A 21994-nucleotide genomic window follows, 5' to 3' on the forward strand; every position below is an offset into this window, starting at 1 on the left:
ATTATGCAGGCTAAGGCTTTTCCATAAGGTTCATGGGCATAAGGCCTATTGGTTACTTAGTGTGGTTATTAGGCCTAATGCTTCTGGTTGGGGTATAGCCATAGACCCATAAGGACAGCAGACCCATAAGGACGGGTTGGTGGAGATCAGCGCTTGTCATAGGAAAATAACTATTTTGATGTAAATGTATTGAATATATTGACACTGTCTCTCACTTTTTATTTCCTAGAGGCAAATTATGCCAGCAGCACCAGAGTCTCTCCCCCTGGTGACGTGCCAGCACATTGGTCAGACCCCCCTGTCCCCCTCTAGCCCCGCCCTCTCCCCTGGCAGATCCATGCTGCTGGACGCTCCCCACAGAGCCACGCCTGCACCATGAGCGCCAACGGGCCTGCCCCCGCCCCTGCGGCCCCGGCTGCCCCGTCTGCCGCGCCGGTCCCGCCTGCCCCGTCTGCCCCGCCTGTGCCGCCTGCCCCTGTCCCGACCGTCCCGGTGGGAGCGCTGGCACAGAAGAAGCGGCAGCAGTACGCCAAAAGCAAGAAGCAGGGCAGCAACGCCAACAGCAGGCCGCCCAGGGCTCTGTTCTGTCTCAACCTCAACAACCCCATACGCAGGGCTTGCATCAGCCTGGTGGAGTGGAAGTATCCTTTATGCTAGTCCAGTGTGTGTCCTGCGAAGTATGTGTGTGGATATATGTTGGTCAGTCAGTGGATGTCTATATTCTAGTGAAATTACATATGCCTCACTGTTGATTGAGTGTGTGTGTGTGTGTGTGTGTGTGTGCGTGTGTGTGTGTGTGTGTGTGTGTGTGTGTGTGTGTGTGTGTGTGTGTGTGTGTGTGTGTGTGTGTGTGTGTGTGTGAAACTTAACTGCGGATGAGTAGTGAGAGAAATCTCATTGACTCAGTTACGGTCCAGTAAGGTCCCCTATGGATATACTATGCCCACATTTGCCAGAGCGTATCCATATGCAGTGAGTCCTCATCTGACTGAGAAATGCTGTCCAGTCAGTTTGGCTAGAATTCAGTTTCTGTTGCACAGGCCTAGCCTGTAGTATGGAGTACATGTAGTTCTTATATACCTCATAGCACAACCATACCATTGACCCTCAGAATCGAGAACAGACAAGAGAGATTCACTGCAATGTCACTTCAACATGAAATATAAATTAGATATAAGTTAATGTTTACTTAGTTCATTCTAGTGTAGGTAGGTACAGTAATACTAAGAACAAGTGTTAACAGCTAGCCACTGATGTATGAATCACTTTGTGAATGTGTTCTCCTGTGATGCCAGAGAATAGTCAACTGGAGGTGAAAAAACAAAGTCATTTTGGTCCCTCCCAAGGCGCAGTGAAAGTCACCACGTCCTAAATCCTAAAATACTAATGGGGCATGTAGAGAGAGTGACTCAGTGGCACGACACAGCTGTGTGTGAGACTGCTGCATTTGCTGTTCAGGCATACTGTCATTAGAACTCAGTTGTAATCATGAGCATTGTCAGATGTTATTCAAATATGTTTAAGTTGTTAAATTTCATGACTGTATATTAGGGATTGGTGCCATAAATAGGATTTCAGTGTTTTTTTTATTGAGTCATGTTGTTCACAATGTGAATTTTGACAATAGTTTGTGGTTACATTTAATGTTTTTCTAATTTTCCTTAACTTCCTTTTCCAGGCCATTTGATATCTTTATATTAATTGCTATTTTTGCCAACTGTATGGCCTTAGCTGTGTATATTCCCTTCCCTATGGATGACTCCAACTCCACCAACCATGACCTGGTGAGTACATTAACATATTCCCTGTTATTACCATTGTTCACTCACCACCAAGGCTCCAACCCCTGACACAAACGTTGATCCTTATCATCAATGTTTGGTCCCCTTCCTGTTTGTTGCTTTCACCTGCTACTGAATGACTGGTTGGTTTGCTCTTGGTTTTCCTTCATTAATGTTTTTCTCTGTGCCCAGTAAAAACATACAGTAGTAGTGCAGCTGTGTTCTCATTGGAGTCACTTTTGGACTGCTGGAGGTCACACAGGCTGTTACGCTGTACAGTACAGTGTTTTTTGGGAATTGGGAGATGTCATTGTAAAATATGAGCAACGTACCGACAAACAATGTGTCTGTGTGGCTTACTATCAAGAGTAAAAGTCAGGATTAGGGCTGAAAGTGCGAGTCATGTTGTTTGTGTTTGCAAATTATGCTTCCAACTATCTAGTTGATTTTATCTTCTCTTCTTTAGTCTCTTGCGTAATCACACAGACAATACTATAGGGCGTAGGTCTGTCGTGTTGTCGTTTTCATGTACAGAGATTGTATTAATTGTTCTATTTGTAGAAATGTTTGCCCCTTTCTGTTCTGCCAGCGTGTTTTTGACAGTTTTAGTGTGTGTGATGAATTATTGGCGATGAAGTGTTCTAATGTGTGTTCTGCAGCTGAGGGTGAGCGTGCACCACTCCAACAGTCAGGCAACACAGATTTTGATTCTTGCATGAGCAGAATTTAGCTGAAGTGCTTAATGATTCATGAATAGCTCGTATGTCTGCAGACAGTTGAATGTTCCTCTTAATGTTCCGTCTGAGAGCATGGTGACGTTGCAGAAAGAGTACTAGAGAGTTTGTGATGTAAGTGGGATGGGTGGAAAAGCTCATATATAAGCTCATGTTCGGGTTTTTAGTAAGACTTTCTCTGGTCTACTTGAAAGAAGGCTGGTATAATGCTTCACAGTGTGACCTCCAGGAGGGTGACCCCGGGGTGTTTGTTTGCACAGTGGTGCATAGGAGGAGGAGAACTAGGTCATCAGAGGCGATACAGTCTCTGCTAGTGTATCATCTATGCAGGGGAGGCTGATGGAGGTAGAAATCGGAGGACAGGCTCATTGTAATGCATGGAATGGAATGAGGAATGGTATCATGTTTGATACCATTCCTCCATCCATTCCGTCCATTACAATAAGCCCACCTCAGATTCCCACCAGCCTCCACTGAATCTATGGTATTGGCTTTAAGGTACAGTACTGTACATTGTGTACAGGACCACTGGAGAGTTATAGGATCATTCGAAGTTGAATGCTTAGGCTATTATGTAAATGAGCAGGGTATCTACTGTATGTCAACAACTCACATTGTAGAAGTCAACTCTATAGAATGTACAGTAGGGTGCCTAGCTAAGTGGGCTGCACCTTGTGGTTTGTCCATATGGTGTGTTAATTCAACCTCATTGAAAGTCTGCGTTGTGGTTCTGAACTCCACAGCACGACTATCACCCTGCACTGTGTTACCATTGAACTGTGGGTTATGGCGACGGCGAATGGATGTTAATGAGGACAGATTCCACTTCCTCATGTGCGCCTTGCTTCTGGGTGCTAATTACCATGGCTGAGAGGCCATGCTAAGGATTAGACATGTAATTATATTTATCACGTTCATATTGGACTTATAATCAGGGAGTCTTATCACCGCCACCAAAACTCTCTGCGTCTCCCTCTGACTTGAGTGACAGAGCTTGACTTGGGAGGGAGTACTCTTCTACAGCCCTGATGTTCTTGTCACGTCCCTGTTTTTCAGATAGTTGTTAGAACAGAAAGAAGGCTTTGACCTGGCTTGGCTCTGATTATGCAGTGGCAATAGACAACCTAGATCTGAGAAGAATAGTACAATACAATTCCGCCTTTTTCAATAGAGGGTATACAACAGAGTTTTATTTAGGGCAGGTGTGCTAGCTTGGTCTCAAATGTAGTACAGTACACAGACACACAGATACACGCACGCACACACACACACACACACACACACACACACACACACACACACACACACACACACACACACACACACACACACACACACTGAAGTCACACAGGAGGAATGTGAGAGAGGAAAACGCTGAGCTGGTTTGATATGGCAGCCAGCAGGCGAGCGCTCCAGAGCACAGCACCATCTCACACAGTTGACTTCAGCAGGGCAGGCACATACTGGAGCTCTGCAGGCCCATAGGTGGGCTGCTGAGCGCTGAGGGGGAAACCATGGCAGGTGAAGGCAGGGGACAGCACGGGGTGTTGGCCCGTCAAGGAGGGCAAACGCCAATCCCAGGGATCCTATCACGAGGCTGTAATGCCATGCAGATTAGATTCACTGACATTCACCGACTCTAACTGGGTTACAGCTCCAACACATACTGTAGCACAGAGACTCTGCGAATAGCATTTACACATACAGACTGTGAGCTCCACTGATGTGTGTCTCAAACACTGAGGGAGTCGAGCTTCGCTCTCGCTGTACGTGTAATGCTCAGACACTTTGAGCTCAGCCGACGTGTTTTAAAAACAGAGGAAATAAATGGAGTCTAAGCTCAGCTGACATGCCAGCTCTGGAAGACGCGGTTAGCTCCGGCGGTGTTTTAAACTGGAACATGGAAAGATTGAGCGCTGAGGATACCGTTCTGCTCTAATCACATTTAGACTAGGTGCTGATGTGCAGCTGTTTTCTCGAACAGTGCAGTGCCGCCGAGATATGTAGACTTTTATTGGCATGGGCCTGCTAGCCTCGTTAGTAAAGCTTGGTTAAATGCAGCAGCTCATTATAAATAGAAAGCCATTTCCTCCTCCGGCAGAGCACAGGCCGAACGGCCAAGGACTGGGAGTCCACGACCACTAGGGGGCATGAGTGAGCAGTAGGACACAATACACTTTAAACACACGCACACACACACACATACACACACACACACACACGCACACACACACACACACACACGCACACACACACGCGCACACGCACACATACACACACAGAAATGCACACATTCAGTTTTGTGATTTATGTGCTGCAAACCGAAGCTCCCTCAGTTCCCCCCCCTGCTCCACTAAGCCTCCTCTAACTCTTCCTCTTCCTCCTCTCTCTCTCTCTCTCTCTCAGCTCTCTCCTCTCCCTTATACTGTATCTCAGTTCTCTCCTCTGTTGCTGTTTCCTAACAACCTCCAGAGAAATAGCTCTGAATAATAGCTCTGAAATGATTTCCCGGAAAGACTCTCTCTCTCTCACACACACACACACACACACACACACACAGACACACACACACACACACACACACACACACACACACACACACACACACACACACACACACACACACACACATCTTAGTGAGAGACAGACAGTAACACACACCTTTATCACCTGTCTCCTCCACACGCTTTTCGTCCCCACCCACCTGTCTGGGGGACAGTCAAACACTCGGTCCCCTCCTTTCCATTTTAAGGTCATTTCTGACTTGTCTGTGTAAGACTCAGCGCTCCCGGCAGCTCCTGCTGAAGGTAGCTGAGCGAAAGCGCACTGGAACAATGACCTTTTCACTGTGAATATGATTCATACGTTTCAACCTTCATAGGGCAACATGCACTGCATGATGCATCCTGGCTCGTATCATGTAATGTTTGTCTGTATCACTGTTATTGTACCATAGCATTCAGTTTAATTCACCTCAACAGGGACTAAAGGACACAAACATGTGGAGACTGAAATGATGGCAGATGAGACAGAAATAACTATACACATGAGCCAGTAGACTGAGAGGAGCACAGGTGAACCATTACTAGTCCTGGGGATCTACAGGATTGTGTTACAGCTAGGTGCAGTACTAATACACTAAGTTATCAAGGTTTGTTGTTTAGTTGAATTAGGTGCTGTCGCAAATTACTTGATTTAATGTACTCTGTAAAACTTGGCTGTAGTCATAGTAAAGTACTGTAAGATACACAGTAAAGGACCATAAATATGTTTAACAGTACAGTACAGCAGACTGCATTGCATTGTAGGCAAATTCTGACAAAGCAAATCCTGTAAGATCATACAGTACAGTACTGTAATTTTATACATTTACTGTAATTTATTTAACGACCTGACATCAGTCAGACTGTCAGGGAGCAACTTGTCACAGACAGTAGGCCTACTTGAACCAACAACACTGCTAGACCATACAGCAGAGGAACAAAACCCCGAACAACATAAGCAAGATAAACAGCATCATCAACACAGGAATTAGAATTACCCACAATCCTCTTCCCTCTTTCCTAATATCCAACTCTGGCTATAGATACTCACGGCGTGACCTTTCATAGCTCTCTACCGGGGTACAAGCGTTGTATATACATATAGGCTTGCAGTTTCTTCTACGCTTTCTTGTCCGACTAACTACTGTAGCGTTTGATTAGTCTTTCAGTTGGCTACATACAGTCCTTAAGATAGCTTATTGATTTTCAAGTTTTGACTTAAAGACAAAATAATTGAGAAACAGTTACCAGAACCAAATGCTAGTAAAGGGTTAGTACCTGTACCTGTGTTCATGTTGCTGTATTTTACTTCCCGTTATACCTTCTGGGATGCTGTTTGGGGGTTTTCACTGTTAGCTCCTCTGCTGTATTGTCCATCACTTTTGGCAGGGTTATTGGTTCAAGTACTATCTGTGGTAAGTGTAGTGAAATGTTTGAGATTGGATATTCTTTCCATTATACAGTTTAAGACTAATGACACGTGACTTTTGATGTTGTTGGCTTCAGTAAAGCTCGGCAGTTTTAAAGTCACTGTCTATCCTCTATTCCAACCCTCACACTACAATGTTAGTGTCGAATTTGTTGTTCTTTCTCACATTATTGTGTTCTTTTTGGGAACTTACCTACATAAGTTTAAACCTATAGTAAAGTGTAATATTTGCTTTAAAAATCAATAACCTACTGCTGTAGAAATTGCAGTAATTAATTAAGACAGGAACTGTAAAGTGCTCAACAGTATTGTGCTATATAGGCAAAATACAGTAACATGCTGGCAAATGTGGTGCCAGTAAATTACTGTGAATGTACAGTGAAAGGTTTTACAGTGACAACAAATCTTGATGACTTGTCTTAGTACTGGACTGGACTGGACTGGACTGGACCAAAAGCCTGACGCTGCATTAGAGACTAGAATGACCACATAGTGTGTGAAGTGCTGTACTACTGTAGGGACTGAGACAGAACCATTGATGGTATAGTACAGTAGTATTCCTGAATGAAACTGCTAGAGCACAAGCACTTCTCTGTGATCTCATGGCTTTGATTTGGACTATTCAGATAGTAGTTAACATCTTATGGTCTTTTTATATATATATATATATATATATGTTTTTTAGGCTTTATTGGGATAGAGACAGTAGAGATTGACAGGAAGGATGGGAGAGAGGAGGGATGACATGCAAGATATGTGACAAGGGTCGGAATCGAACCAGGAGCCTTGCGATGATGTGGTATGCGCATTAGTGTGCTATGCCATTAAGCGCCCCATCTTATGGTCTTTTAGATGGATCTTCATTTACTGAGAAGCATGTCTGTATTTGTCACCATCTGTGACACAGTCTAGTGTGCAGGAAATATTCATGATAAAGTGTACGTGTAAAATGTCCTTCTTCTGTTGCTGTAATCGCAGTATTCTTGCCTGGTTTGGGCTGTTCTGCATATTCAGGCTAGACACTGTACGACCACTCTGTGTCTGAGCTGTGTCTACTCAGGGTGGCTGTGTGGAAGGAGTGCATCTGTGTTTGAGGAGTGTGTTTGTGGTTGAGGAGTTGTGTGATCGTGGAGGTTGGCTGTGGCTGTAACTGTGGCTGGCACAGGCTGCAGTGTCTGTGGACTCCAGTGGAGATGATGGCAGAAGTGTGTGTTTAGTCACTTAACTAACTGCTCATTTGTGGCTCACTCTACGGCTCCCCCTGCTTGTTATCTTGAATGTGGATTTGTGATCTGTATGTGTGTGTGTGTGTGTGTGTGTGTGTGTGTGTGTGTGTGTGTGTGTGTGTGTGTGTGTGTGTGTGTGTGCGTGTGTGTGTGTGTGTGTGTGTGTGTGTGTGTGTCAAGCGTGTGTGTGTGTGTGTTTGTGTGTCAAGCGTGTGTGTCAAGTGTGTGTGTGTGTGTGTGTGTGTGTGTGTGTGTGTGTGTGTGTGTGTGTCAAGCGTGTGTGTCAAGCATGTGTGTCAAGCGTGTGTGTGTGTGTTTGTGTGTCAAGCGTGTGTGTCAAGTGTGTGTGTGTGTGTGTGTGTGTGTGTGTGTGTGTGTGTGTGTGTAGTGTGCATAGTGTGTGTGTTTCTGTGTGGGTGGAAGAGCAGGGCACTGATAGGCCATGGATGCCCACCCAGCCTGCCTTGTCTTTAATGACACGCTATGTAATCTATCCATATGAGGTACTCATGACTATTCGGTGAGAGATCTACATTATATAAGCAACTGCAGTGACTCTTATGATCATTTTGCAATTAATCAATTCACTTGTGAATCCATCCACTGATTGACATTGTGTACTTAAAGTTCACTAGTACTGAGAAGTACTGAGAAGTACTAGTACTGAGAAATTATATTTTTGGGATATAATAGATTCCAGCATTGTAGCACCATCACATACCCAGAATAGATCTTCACAGACAGTTACATGAATGATTGTGTGAATGTCTCATTTGACAATCCAAAGACACAGTCGCTACCTGATTGAGTGCCTCATCAGAGATACCATCTGAAAGTGCATTGAGCCATGAAAGAGGGAATGTTTCTGCTGTCGTCAGACTGCCCTGAGTTCTCCTCAGGTGATCTGGTGCTCCAGCATTATTAAGTGATGCAGCTCTCAGGCACTGAGTCACCGCAGTTTGGAGAGTCAGACACACACGCACACACACACAAAAACGCTTTCACACAAAAACACATTTTTAATAAGCACACTAACAACAGGCACACTTGTAAACAACCATTTATAAACTGTACAGTAAGTGCACCCACGGCATACAAACTCACACACACACACACACACACACACACACACACACACACAAAAGCACTGAAACTCATGGGCACACATAGATATTTGAGCATATGAGCTGACATACACACGTTGGCACACTGTGACTCATCTGCGGGGAGGCCTATTGGATGAAGGACAGAGGGTGAATAAGGGGGGATGGGCAGAGGAGACTGCCTTCAAATGCAAAGGCACGAGGGTGTGAGTATATCTGTGTACGCATGCATGCATTTTTGTGCGTGTGCGTGCGTGTGTGCGCGTGTGTGTACTGCACAGTGCACAGTGCACATATATGTCTTAATGGTACTGTATGTCCTTGAATCGCATGAGCTTGTTTGTCTATTCGGGCACTGCAGTATTTCCATAATGGATTCATCCCGAAGATAAAAGCATTTCTGTCATTATTCTGCTGTCAGAATGTTTGTGTTTAGCAAGCATTGTCCCCTCGTTAGGGCTGCACGACGAGACAATTAAACAGATCAGACAAAGCTTTGATGATCCTGCTAATGAGGTCTGCAGTGAAAAACTCTGGAAAACTCATTAGAATTACCACAGCAGCTACTCTGGCCTGACAGATGGCTGATCTGCTCAGAATAGTGACCCCAGTGGTTAGAAACCATACACCTATTGTTTACCCCTCAATTCACTCATATTGCTGCTTCATATCAGTGAGAGGTCAAGATGCCATGCCTTCAATGACAGTTACCAACACACACATCGCTGTATTGTAACATGCATTGATATATAATCTCACCCCTCAAGATATATCTAAACATACCAACTAACATTTATACTACAAATGGTGTTCACAGTGAATGGAATGTTTTTGCTGAAGATATTCCCATGGCGATGTTGGTCCATGATGACCTATAGCCTTCTTGTTATATGGTGGTTTTCCTTTAGAGAATGACACCTACATCCTTTCAATAGCTCTGTCCGCCCACACATTGCTGCATGCACACGCACGCACACACACAGACACACACACTGCCCTCTGTGGTCAGGGGTGGAACAGCACTCTGTGCCCCCATAGTTAGAGTTGTTTTTTGTAGAGAATATTATGATGCTGTTGCTGGGTTACAGATGGAGATAAAAACACAGTTACTCTGAGAGGCGGAAGGAGTGGATGCAAAGGCCTTGTTTCTGTTGGTCAGGGTCCTGTTGGTTTGATCACAGAACAAAGCACAAACATACACTCACTTAACACTTTATTAGGAACACTGTGCTAATACTGGGTAGGGCCTCCCTTTGCTCTCAAACCAGCCTCAATTCTTCGTGGCATTGATTCCACAAGATGTTTAGATTCTGGTCCATGATGACATGATTGCATCACGCAAATTCCTGCAGATTTTTCATGTGCACTTTCAAGCTGTGAATCTCCCGTTCTACCACATCCCAAAAGTGTTCTATAGGATTCAGATCCAGTGACTGGGAAGGCCACTGAAGAACACTGAACTCATTGTCATGTTCATAAAACCATTTGAGACAACTTTTGCTGTGTGACATGGTGCATTATCATGCTGGAAGTAGCCATTAGAAGATGGGTAAATTGTGGCCATGAAGGGATGCACACGGTCAGCAACAATATTCAAATAAGCTGTGGCATTCAAGCGATGATTGATTGGTATTAACGGGCCCGAAGTGTGCCAACAAAAACATTCCCCACACCATTACACCACCTCCACCATGAGAAGGTGTACAGGTGTTTCTAATAAAGTGTTGGGTGAGTCTAGGTTCTCACTCTGAACACATGCACACAAGCATGCACACTTAAGATGTGAGCTACAGGACTAACGTACAGTAATAGCTATAATTAGTATAAAGCATTTTGAGATCACAGCTCAAGCGTACTGTCACTAATACGTTCTTCACTTAACTGGATGTACATTCAGACTTTCCTGTGTCAGATGCATCAGTTGCCATGATAACAGCTTTATATCATCCTCATACATGCATACACACTCATTCACTCACACACACACACACACACACACACACACACACACACACACACACACACACACACACACACACACACACACACACACACAGACACACACACACACACACACACACACACACACACACACATTTAAACATGCACCGATAGACAAGACAGATGTACAGGAAGAGGCTGTGAGGAAGCACCATGCTCTGGCTTCCCCAACCCCCTGGCTTGCCTAGACTGCAGTGACTGATCCATACAGACAGGGATAGGGAGGGAGGGAGTTAGAGAGGGAGAGAGAATGGGGGAGGGAGACAGAGAGAGAGAGAGAGAGAGAGTGTGTGTTTGATCATTACAGATACAGAAAGATAATAATCATATCCATTTGATGTCATTGGTAAATATGTTAGCACATGGCTGGTAATATATTGGAAACATTTAAAGGTTTATTTATCATTTATTGGTGGTAAATAAATGCATTGACTGGTAAATTGACCTACATTTGTTAATGACACTGTACGCCATCGATGGCACCTGCATCTGTAGGGTTCTCTGTGTTGTACAGAATGCACCAGCGTGGCTGGTTGTTTGTTGTTGAGTTTTCTCTAAAGGGAGGGCTCAGGTTCTATCTCCACTCGTATGAAACATGCATGATGTCACTCTGACTCATGATGTGACTCTGGCCGTCCGCCACACGCACAGATGTGCTTTTACCGTGCAGACACTCTACAGGATTTACTCTCTTATTTATCTCGGGTGGTCATGTGATTAACAGTAGATCTGCATTGTATATACAGTACTTAATCCTATTGCAATTTCTAGATGACTGTCATTTTATACGTATTGACTAATGCTATTTGTTAGTTTAAAAACATGCTATTTGGTAATAAGAATGTTTGCTCAACACTGCATTTTCACACTGTGTTGCGTCCCTGATCTCTTACTGGAATACTTCAAATGAAACGCTGCTTCGTTCGTTTTCTCCCCCTGATTTCCGTACGATGACTCATTGTGGACGGTCTGTCTGAATATTTAATAATAAGGAGTAACTTTGCCAATTTGATCTGCATGGGTCATATGGCGTGCAATGTACATGCATTTGCATGGCTCAGTGGATTATCATCCTTGATCAAATGATGAGCTTTCTGAGTGTGAGGGTCTGATTGATTGGGTTCTGCCTGTAGTCATGAGCATACCTACAGAAATGTGTGTGTGTGTGTGGGGGGGGGGGCGGGGGGGGGGGGGGGGGGGGTACTGTAAGTCTCTTTACAGCACAAATAAGCTGAGATGAGTCAGAGATATTTATGGCCTGCCCCACAGGCCTCAGTTTTCTCTCTCTTTCTCTCTCTCTCTCTCTCTTTCTCTCTCAGACTGGAGTGGTGGAGCGCAGCTCTGACTTTGCTGATGAATGAATAAATCCCTGTGTAATCGAGTGGGGACGGTTTATTATTTGCTATTAAACTCACATGCTTTCTTGAACAAGGAAGTGGCCATTTGCATACATTTACCATAACTGTCTGCCAGACCCATGTGATGATTATATCAGATTTTTATTGGTGCATATATGGGTGCATACTGTATGTTCACCAATGATTTTGAGAAAGAGTCAATTCAAAATGCTCAGTTGCAGGATGAAGGCTATGCTACATTGTCCTTGAATATCTGCAAGTGGATGTCTACGGGCAGTTACGTTTTAGATTGTAAACCTTTCCAAATTCATTCATTTATTTAGTGCACCTCTGTCACTCCAACTCAATCTCTGCCTCCGTCTCTATGCTTCTCTCTCCCTCCTCTCTTGTCCCTCTCAGAGTGTTCTCTGTAGAATGGCAACAGCCTCTGAGCTTGCCTCAACCTTTTACAGCGGTAACAAAGGGACCCGTGTCTCTTACAGTGGGCTAAGTGCTCCACTCAATCGGCAGTAAACTGTTGGCAAAACGGGCCCCACAGCCTACAATGCTATTCCTTTATGGTGTCTTCAGAGCAGGGGATTAAGGACTCCCTCAGGAAGTCTGTGGGTGTGGGTGTGTGTGTGTGTGTGTGTGTGTGTGTGTGTGTGTGTGTGTGTGTGTGTGTGTGTGTGTGTGTGTGTGTGTGTGTTGTGTGTGTGTGTGCGCGTGTGTTTACTCTATGTGTGTGTGTGTGTGTGTGTGTGTGTGTGTCTGTGTGTGTGTGTGTGTGAGAGAGTTAAATGTCTGTGTCTAACATTCACTCCTTCCACAGTGCCTCAGGCTGTATAGGAGGCAGAACCTCGGACTTAGATTTGTAGATAAGACAGTAGATATCATGCTTTATAACTTATTAGAGGCACATATGATGCCTTACAGTAATGTCTTCAGAATATATCATAATATGTTATGTCTGTGTATGAGGCATTTAAGAGAGACTCATAAGTGAGTAGTCGCGTACGGTTGCATCGTGTCCGTATGCTGTGAGTGATAGGATGACCTGCTCTGCCCTAATGTATAATGGATGGTAGGGAAGGGGCCCGGCCCGCCCAGCCCTCTCACCTGTCATATGTCTCGGGGGGGGGGGGGGGGGGAAGCCAGGTCTATTCTAAACAGCTGAGTCACACTGTGTTGTAGTGTGTGGTATGGCCCCACTCATGCATAATACTGGGAACATAATACATAATACACTCCACTCACTCTGTTTATACACCTGTCTCTGGCTCAGGTAGCATCTGTGGCCAGGCTGCCACTCACTTACTGTACCATGAAGACCCAGCCTTAACCTCTCTGCCCGACCCCACTCTGACCTAGTTCTTAGCAGTACTTTTATAGTAAAGCTTTACTTTGACAGTATCTCCCACCGTACTGAAGAGTTTCTTCACGGTATCCCTCAGAATGAACCTCAGCCAGAGCGAGGGCCTCCACTGTCAGTCAGAATAGCGCCTGAGCCTGTGCTCCCCTCCTGTGTTGCTCTGTTTTGATCTGTGTCACTCTGTGTCACTCTGATGTTGATGTTTCACTTCCTGTATCACTATGACAGGGCATTTGGGTTCAGTGGTATTCTGTAATAAGATGATGTTTGAGATGTGATGACTTGAGTGGTCAGTGTTTGAGATATGATGAGTTGTGTGCTCAGGGCTTTTAGATAGGGTGGAAGAGTCTGATGCAGTCAAAACTTGTCGTTGTAGTGACTGAGTGCAGCCTGTGGTTTTGGTCTGTGAGGTGGTCAGGACTCTGGGGATTCCAGAATGTAATCACGCTCATTTAATTTGCTTAAATAGGCAGGTAGGCCTGACTTAGTGTTTTGGTTGGCTGCCTTCATTGTGCTGTAATGTGCAGAGGGAAACACTTTGTGTGTGACATTGATAAACTGGATTAACTAGAGTCATCCTGCTTTACTGGGGCTAGCAGTGCCTGACTGGCTAATCCAAAAACATCCTCTCATTGCATGTGTGTGTGTGTGTGTGTGTGTGTGTGTATGTGTGTGTGTGTGTGTGTGTGTGTGTGTGTGTGTGTGTGTGTGTGTGTGTGTGTGTGTGTGTGTGTCTCCTGATGTTCCCTTCATTTCAGCCATCATGCTGATTGGCGTTTACATAACAGTGGGAGCTTTTACATGTTGTTTTCCTTGTCTATCTGTCTCTCTTCTCTTGTCTCTCAATGGTTTTTTTGCCTCTGTTCATTGCATGCATGCAAAATGCATTCCAAAAAAAAAGGAAAATGACGGAATGTTTAATATATATAATATAATATATATTGTGTATATAATATGTGTGTGTGTGTCTGTGTGTGTGTGTGTGTGTGTGTGTGTGTGTGTGTGTGTGTGTGTGTGTGTGTGTGTGTGTGTGTACTTACACACCCACGCAATATTACTGACATTAATGGTCATAACATTTGTATACAATCTATTGTTTTCTGTTTGGCTGTCTTTGCAGGAAACGGTAGAATATGCCTTCCTCATCATTTTCACAATTGAGACCTTTCTGAAGATTGTCGCCTATGGTTTGGTGATGCACCAGAATGCGTATGTGAGAAACGGGTGGAACATGCTGGATTTCGTCATTGTCGTTGTTGGGTAAGCATCTCCAAGTCTACCCAGTCTCACATCCATTGGGTTTGAATTCACACTAGGTGGTAGTTTGGAACTGAACTAGTCTGTTGGGCTCTGGTATAGTCTGGCTCATGATAAGGTTTCCCTCAGGTCTGTTTAGAGACCAGGCCCAGGGTTTACTGTTGTTTCAGCTTGGTATTAGAGTTCCTCATTGTGATGGTTGCAGTGTACAGTATCTTGCAAGCAGACAGTTAAACTTGCTTAAGCCTCTTCTTCAGTCAGCACCTCAGCCCGAATAGAGACCCTCATACACCCACAGTATATGACCCAGAAAAGACATAGAGAATAAATCAGAGCTTTACCACCACTAGAGTGAGTCACCATCTCGCCATATTATATATTTTCTCTCTCTCTCTCTCTCTCTCTCTCTCTCTCTCTCTCTCTCTCGTTCTCTCTCTTTTTCTCCCTCCCTCCCCCTTCTCTCTCTCTGCCTCCCTCTTTTTCTCTCCCTAATTTTCACCCTACCTCTTCCTCTCCTCCCTCCAGACCCTGCTCTTGTTCGTGTTTCTCTCTTCCTACATTCTCCTCTATCTCTGTCTCTATCTCTCTGTGCATTCTCCTCTCGTTATCTGCCTCCCTATCTCCCTCCCTCCCTCCCTCCCTCCCTCTCTCCTCTAATACATACACAGTCCAGTGGGTAGCTAGGTCAGATCTCTGTCTGTATGCGGCATGCAGGGTTGATCTGTCATGCAGCGAGCGCTCGTTCCTGCTACAGTATGATGAGTGACTGTAGGACATGCTGCTAAATCATCATAGAAATGCCCAACCAAGATGACCCTGTCAATATCCAAATATAGACTAGCTGTGTCAATATCTCCAGAACTGGACACACAAAATCACTGCACAGGCCAAAGTACTGTGCAATCTACGTGTATTATGTCAAACGTCAAATGTCAAAGTGAGGAAGGACATACTTCCAGATCCAGATCCAGATACAGTATAACATTGAAGTGGCTGTATAGAGTAGGTCAATTATTCTGTTGGTGGTCATTTGAACAGCCAATAAAACACCTGAATGTCAAGCAGTATGTTTGACTACACTAGTATTCAGACTAAGTATAACATAAACTGAGGCAGACTGTGCTTATTAACCCTAAAGTATCCCCCGAAGCGCCCTATTGGCAACTCCATACATGCCATTTAGTGCCCAGCTTTGATGTGATGTGCTGGGATGATTTCTCCTCTTGGCTAGGTGAGGGATGTCTAACTGAGTGCACTGAAGCGTTCTCTTTATGCTAGGATGTTCACTCCTACACCACAGAATCACATACTGCATTTCCACCCTTCCACGATTTTCATTCATTTGTTTATGTTTTAATGATCTTGTGTAAGGAGTGAGCTTAGTCAGGTTACCCACAGCTTATCCAGTACTTGTGATATTATTGATTGTGATTGTTATGTTATTGTGTTCTTTCATTTGTTACTGTGAGAATTTTATTAGGAACACCTGTACACCTTCTTATGGTGGAGGTGGTGTAATGGTGTGGGGAATGTTTTCTTGGGACACTTTGGGCCCGTTAATACCAATCAATCATCGCTTGAATGCCACAGCCTATTTGAATATTGTTGCTGACCATGTGCATCCCTTCATGGACACAATTTACCCATCTTCTAATGGCTGCTTCCAGCATGATAATGCACCATGTCACAAAGCAAAAGTCGTCTCAAACTGGTTTCATGAACATGACAATGAATTCAGTGTTCTTCAGTGGCCTTTCCAGTCACCGGATCTGAATCCAATAGAACACCTTTGGGATGTGGTAGAACGGGAGATTCACAGCTTGAAAGTGCACCTGAAAAATCTGGAGGAACTGCATGATGCAATCATGTCATCATGGACCAGAATCTCAAAGGAATGTTTCCAACATCTTGTGGAATCAATGCCATGAAGAATTGAGGCTGTTTTGAGAGCAAATGGAGGCTCTACCCAGTATAGTATTAGTGTAGTGTTACTAATAAAGTGTCCTGTGAGTGTATATTGTAGTACTGAACTGAATAGATTCATCATGAAGAGACGGAAAAATCCGTTGATCTATGAGCAGGTTGACTGACTCCTGTATAACAGAGCTGTGATATGTTCTCTCCTTGGTGTTTTTGCAGACTGTTCAGTGTTGTCTTGGAGCTTTTGACCAAAGAGGAGGAGGCTGAGGATGCTGCGCTTGACCACCCATCGATGCACGGCCATGGGGGCAAACCGGGTGGATTTGATGTGAAAGCCCTACGAGCGTTCCGTGTGCTGCGACCCCTGCGGCTGGTCTCAGGAGTGCCCAGTGAGTGCCGGTCACCCGTCACCTTCGACAACACACCCACATTTGACCTTGCGAGTCGTCGCCATCTCCAGACCCCCCTCCTCAAGATTAGGGCGTCTGGCTTTGCTAGACTAATGAAACAACGGCAGCTTGGCCTGGCTTCAATATGTTAATACTGTATTTTCCCTCCTCTGAACTGATATCCTGACTCTCCCCAGCCCAGACATACCCCTCTGTGACAGGGAGTGTGTTTGCGGGGTGAACATTACGTGGCCATATGGTCTGTGTGTAGCCCCTCAGGAATGTTCTCACAGACTGTCCAAATCAATGCCTTAGAGACATGGGTTATGTTGGTGTGTAATAACTCCAACAGTGTGTGTCACACACATACACATACACATTCACACACGCGCACACACACACACACACACACACACACACACACACACACACACACACACACACACACACACACACACACCATTTTCCCACACATCAACTCATGAAGCTGCTTTACATAACTAATTTGTTGTGTTTACCTCCCTGTCTAGGTTTACAGGTGGTGTTGAACTCCATCATTAAAGCTATGGTCCCTCTCCTCCACATTGCCCTTCTGGTCCTGTTTGTCATCATCATCTATGCCATCATCGGCCTGGAGCTCTTCATTGGCAAAATGCATGCTACCTGCTTCCTCCCCGGCACAGGTACGCCCCTGCACCACACACTACAGCTTGTGTGTTCAGAGACTGTTGATCTGTAGGTAATAGTTTTTGTGTGTTTTGTGTGTGTTGTGTGTTGGTGGACTACTGCATGTTTGATTATGTGTGGACTTCTCCTAGAGTCTTCCCCTGTCTCTCTCTGTCTCATACTCTCTCTCTCTCTCTCTCTCTCTCTCTCTCTCTCTTTCTCTCTGTCTCTCTCTCTCTCTCTCTCTCTCTCTCTCTCTCTGTCTCATACTCTCTCTCTCTCTCTCTCTCTCTCTCTCTTTCTCTCTCTCTCTCTCTCTCTCTCTCTCTCTCTCTCTCTCTCTCTCTCTCTCTCTCTCTGTCTCTCTGTAGATGTTATAGCAGAGGATGAACCAGCTCCATGTGCGATCTCAGGACATGGGCGCCAATGCCCCATCAATGGCACAGTGTGCAAGGAGGGCTGGCACGGCCCCAATGGCGGCATCACCAATTTTGACAACTTCCTGTTTGCCATGCTGACGGTGTTCCAGTGCATCACCATGGAGGGCTGGACAGACGTGCTCTACTGGGTGAGTGCCCCTGGGCTCTCTGTGCCCTTTGACCTGTGACATCCAGATGGCCCGTGACAGTTTGACTAAGACAGATTTATTCCGATTAGTCATTAGGCTGGGATGAGACTGACATTTTAATGTTGAAGATAGTGTGTGTCTCAGTAAGACCTACTCTTTAACTGGGATATACTGTATATATACATATATATATATATATAAAAAAAGATATGTTGATAGTGATAGGAAATCTCTGAGACAGAAAATATGTATATATACTGTGTGTGTATATATATATATATATATATTCTGTCTCAGAGATTTCCTATCACTATCAACATCGTTTTTTGATTGTGAAACAAACAGTAAAGGGAGTAAATATGTAATCGCATCCACCTGATCAGCATAAATTATAGCCTGCTCCATTTACACACCTAGCCTACATACCAAATGAAAGCATTATGCAAACCAGGCTGACAATGGGGGAATACTCTGCTACACTGATCTGTCACGTAGAGTCCTCCAGAGGCCTTTGGAGAGCACATGGAACCATTTTCTTTAACTCTGCTTTGAGGGATAGGAACTGGACTGTTTTTTTTTCTGTTTCACTCTAGTGAGAATGCCGCTGTAGGTTAGACGTGTCCTCTTAGCAAACTTTTTTTTCTTTCTGACCTCATCTTTCTCTTCCTCTAACTCTCCATGTTTGTTTGTTTTCCTCTTGCTTTCCCTCTCTTTCTCTTTCTCCCTCTGTGCCCGTCTATCTGGTTTCCTCCAGATGAACGATGCTATGGGTCTTGAGCTTCCATGGGTGTACTTTGTCAGTCTGGTGATCTTCGGCTCCTTTTTTGTTCTTAACCTGGTTCTGGGTGTGTTGAGCGGGTAAGCACCTCTTCTCCGTCTAGACAGAGACCCTCTCCTCACTGTATGCGTGAAGGCCCAGGGGATCTCTGTTTCTATGTGTCTGTCCGTCTGTCTGTCTGTCTGTCTGTCTTGCCTGTCTGTCTGTCTGTCGTGTCTGTCTGTCTGTCTGTCTGTCTGTCTGTCTGTCTGTCTGTCTGTCTGTCTGTCTGTGTATTAACCTGCTACTATGGGCTCCTGCAGGTGAACGACTCCATTGGCTGGGAAACACCCTGGATCTATTTTGTTAGTCTGATCATACTGGGCTCCTTTTTCGTACTTAACCTTGTGCTGGGTGTGCTGAGTGGGTAAGAGGCTGCGGGTGCAGTGTGTGTGCAGTGTGTGTGTGTGTGCGTGTGTGTGTGTATACTGTCTGATGTGTGTATGTGTGTGTGTCATGTGTGGGTTGAGCTTAGGTAAAGAATATGGCATGGCTTGCTGTGTACTGTGTGCGGTATGGTTTGGGGCCTTAAAATGCAGTGCTATTTGACTCATACTATTGGCACTGTTTCCTCAAAGCCTAAGGAACAAAGGGAAGGGTATAGAGAGAGTCCTCAGGATCTATTTTATGTAGAGATATAGATATAGATATAGATATAGATATATATTAAAGGGATGGTTCAGCCTATTTTCATGTTTAGAAATATCATCTTACCCTGAGTTGTTCTCATAGGCCTGTAGTTAAAGCTTCTCCAGGTCTCCGTTCTCCATTTTGCTACCGCAGCACAGACTGACAGTTAGCAGCGTCCTCTCCGATAGACAGGATTCTGACGGACCCTAAATTAGCATGGTTTTACATGCCAAGATCTCCTCAGAGAAACCTCTTGTCTATTGGAGACTGCGCTGCTAATTATTAGCCTGTGCTGTGGTAGCAAAGTTGAGAACGGAGAACCGGAGAAGCTTTCACTACTGGCCTATGAGGACAACTCAGGGTAAGATGACATTTCACCTCAACATGAACATAGGCTGAACCCTCCCTTTAAAATGGGAATGTTGCAACCTGCTGTATACTGAGTGATAACAATGAACTGCCTATACAGCAACTCATCAAAGGGGATGTGCTGTTTGCACATGCTGTATTATTGTGTGAGTACTGTAGTGTTCCCGGTGCGATATTCAAGACTAGCGTAAAGGGAAGAGATGCATGGAAATAATCTATTTGCTCATATTCACGTTCAGCATCACGTTTAAAACTCCAGACAGTACAGGTTCAGACTGTAGGACCCAGAGACAGACTAACATACAAAAGGAGTCAGAGACAGACTAACATACATAAGGGAAGCAGAGAAGGAGTCAGAGACAGACTAACATACATGAGGGAAGCAGAGAAGGAGTCAGAGACAGACTAACATACATGAGGGAAGCAGAGAAGGAGTCAGAGACAGACTAACATACAGAAGGGAAGCAGAGAAGGAGTCAGAGACAGACTAACATACATGAGGGAAGCAGAGAAGGAGTCAGAGACAGACTAACATACAGAAGGGAAGCAGAGAAGGAGTCAGAGACAGACTAACATACATGAGGGAAGCAGAGAAGGAGTCAGAGACAGACTAGAGGTATTCACAGGTGACTCAATATCAGATTTTGATATCGTTTCACAGCCCAGCTAGAATGACCTTTGTTGACCTCCCACTCCCATTTCCTCTCCATGGCAACTGCAAAGTGAGCTGATTCCCCTCCTCCACCACCACCACCACCAACCCCCTCCCCCAACCCACCCAACCTCCTGAGAGAGAAATTAATCTCATTCCTCGCCCTTCACTCGATTCTCGCTCCTAAGCTTTCTGAAACCAGTCTACTTCCCTGACTATGTGGAATGGGGGGTGGGGAATTAATACCAACTCTGGAGGGCCAGCAGCTATCAGAGTCTGTTACTTAAAGGGTTTTTAAATGCTCTCTTAAGGTTCTCACAAGGTTATGACCATCTGTTAAATCATGAACTTCTTAGAAACTATCACAAAACATGTTCAGACAGTATATGGTAAAGCCTATATCGGAAGTACTGTTTAAACGTTCCACTGAAGTTGTGTCATACAGCAATTATATGTAATTATATGTAATAATAGTAATTAGATATAGGCATTTATCGTATTGTAATAGGCTGTGAAAGTAACTGATCATTTGCTAGCAATTGACAGCACATAGCATTAGCAACAAGATCCGGTTAAACAGAATTCTAATCAACATGCATTCTCCTGTGATGTCAACCCACAAAGCATACTGTACGCTTTCATAACATTTAACACTGAAGCTTACCAATCTGATAACCTCTGGTTTCCAGAATATTCAAGGAATGCTATTCTTTCAAACTGTTGTTTGAACTTCTGCGAGTTGTAATTCTGGGAACATTCTAAGACCCCAGATTGTTTGATGGGTGCCATCGTGAAGCTATCACTTTGAACTGCTTATTTGTGAGACAGAGGATTCTTAGAAAACGTACTGTAGGCTATTCACCCCTTAAAAATAGCCAGTGATCACCTTGCATGTATTTTGTGTGTGTGTTTCTGCTGTTATTTGTGTGAAAACTGAAACAAAATTCTCAGTATATAACCACTCCCCCTAATGGTAGGTCTCTGAATCTTGGTGCTTTGTTGTCAATGAAAGGTGTACACCCCCCTCCAGTGGCTAGGGTAAGGAAAAAAACACAAGGCAAACTGAAGTAAAAGGAGTGAGGTAGTACAGTATGTATGTGTTACAAATGAATTGAATAAGCAGCAATGATTTTTTCTTCATATTGAACATCTGAAGGATAGTCATAGTTATATAGTTACACTCATAGTACAGTTTCAGAT

The 21994-nt window shown here is 44.4% G+C and overlaps 1 protein-coding gene across 1 annotated transcript in view; it reads left to right on the forward strand.

Annotated features, from left to right (window-relative positions):
• Positions 1–375: 375 nt before the first annotated feature.
• Positions 376–21994, forward strand: part of cacna1da (calcium channel, voltage-dependent, L type, alpha 1D subunit, a) — a gene marked incomplete at its 5' end in the record, with an annotated part of 52821 nt that continues 31202 nt past the window's right edge. Inside the window, 7 exons of the mRNA XM_083669149.1 lie at positions 376–641; positions 1679–1784; positions 14647–14786; positions 16923–17092; positions 17623–17775; positions 18130–18326; positions 19407–19510. Coding sequence (XP_083525275.1) covers positions 376–641; positions 1679–1784; positions 14647–14786; positions 16923–17092; positions 17623–17775; positions 18130–18326; positions 19407–19510 — 1136 coding nt within the window. The remainder of the gene's footprint in view (positions 642–1678; positions 1785–14646; positions 14787–16922; positions 17093–17622; positions 17776–18129; positions 18327–19406; positions 19511–21994) is intronic.

The sequence above is a fragment of the Argentina silus genome, assembly GCF_951799395.1.
Source record: "Argentina silus genome assembly, chromosome: 4".
Taxonomy (NCBI): Eukaryota; Metazoa; Chordata; class Actinopteri; order Argentiniformes; family Argentinidae; genus Argentina; species Argentina silus.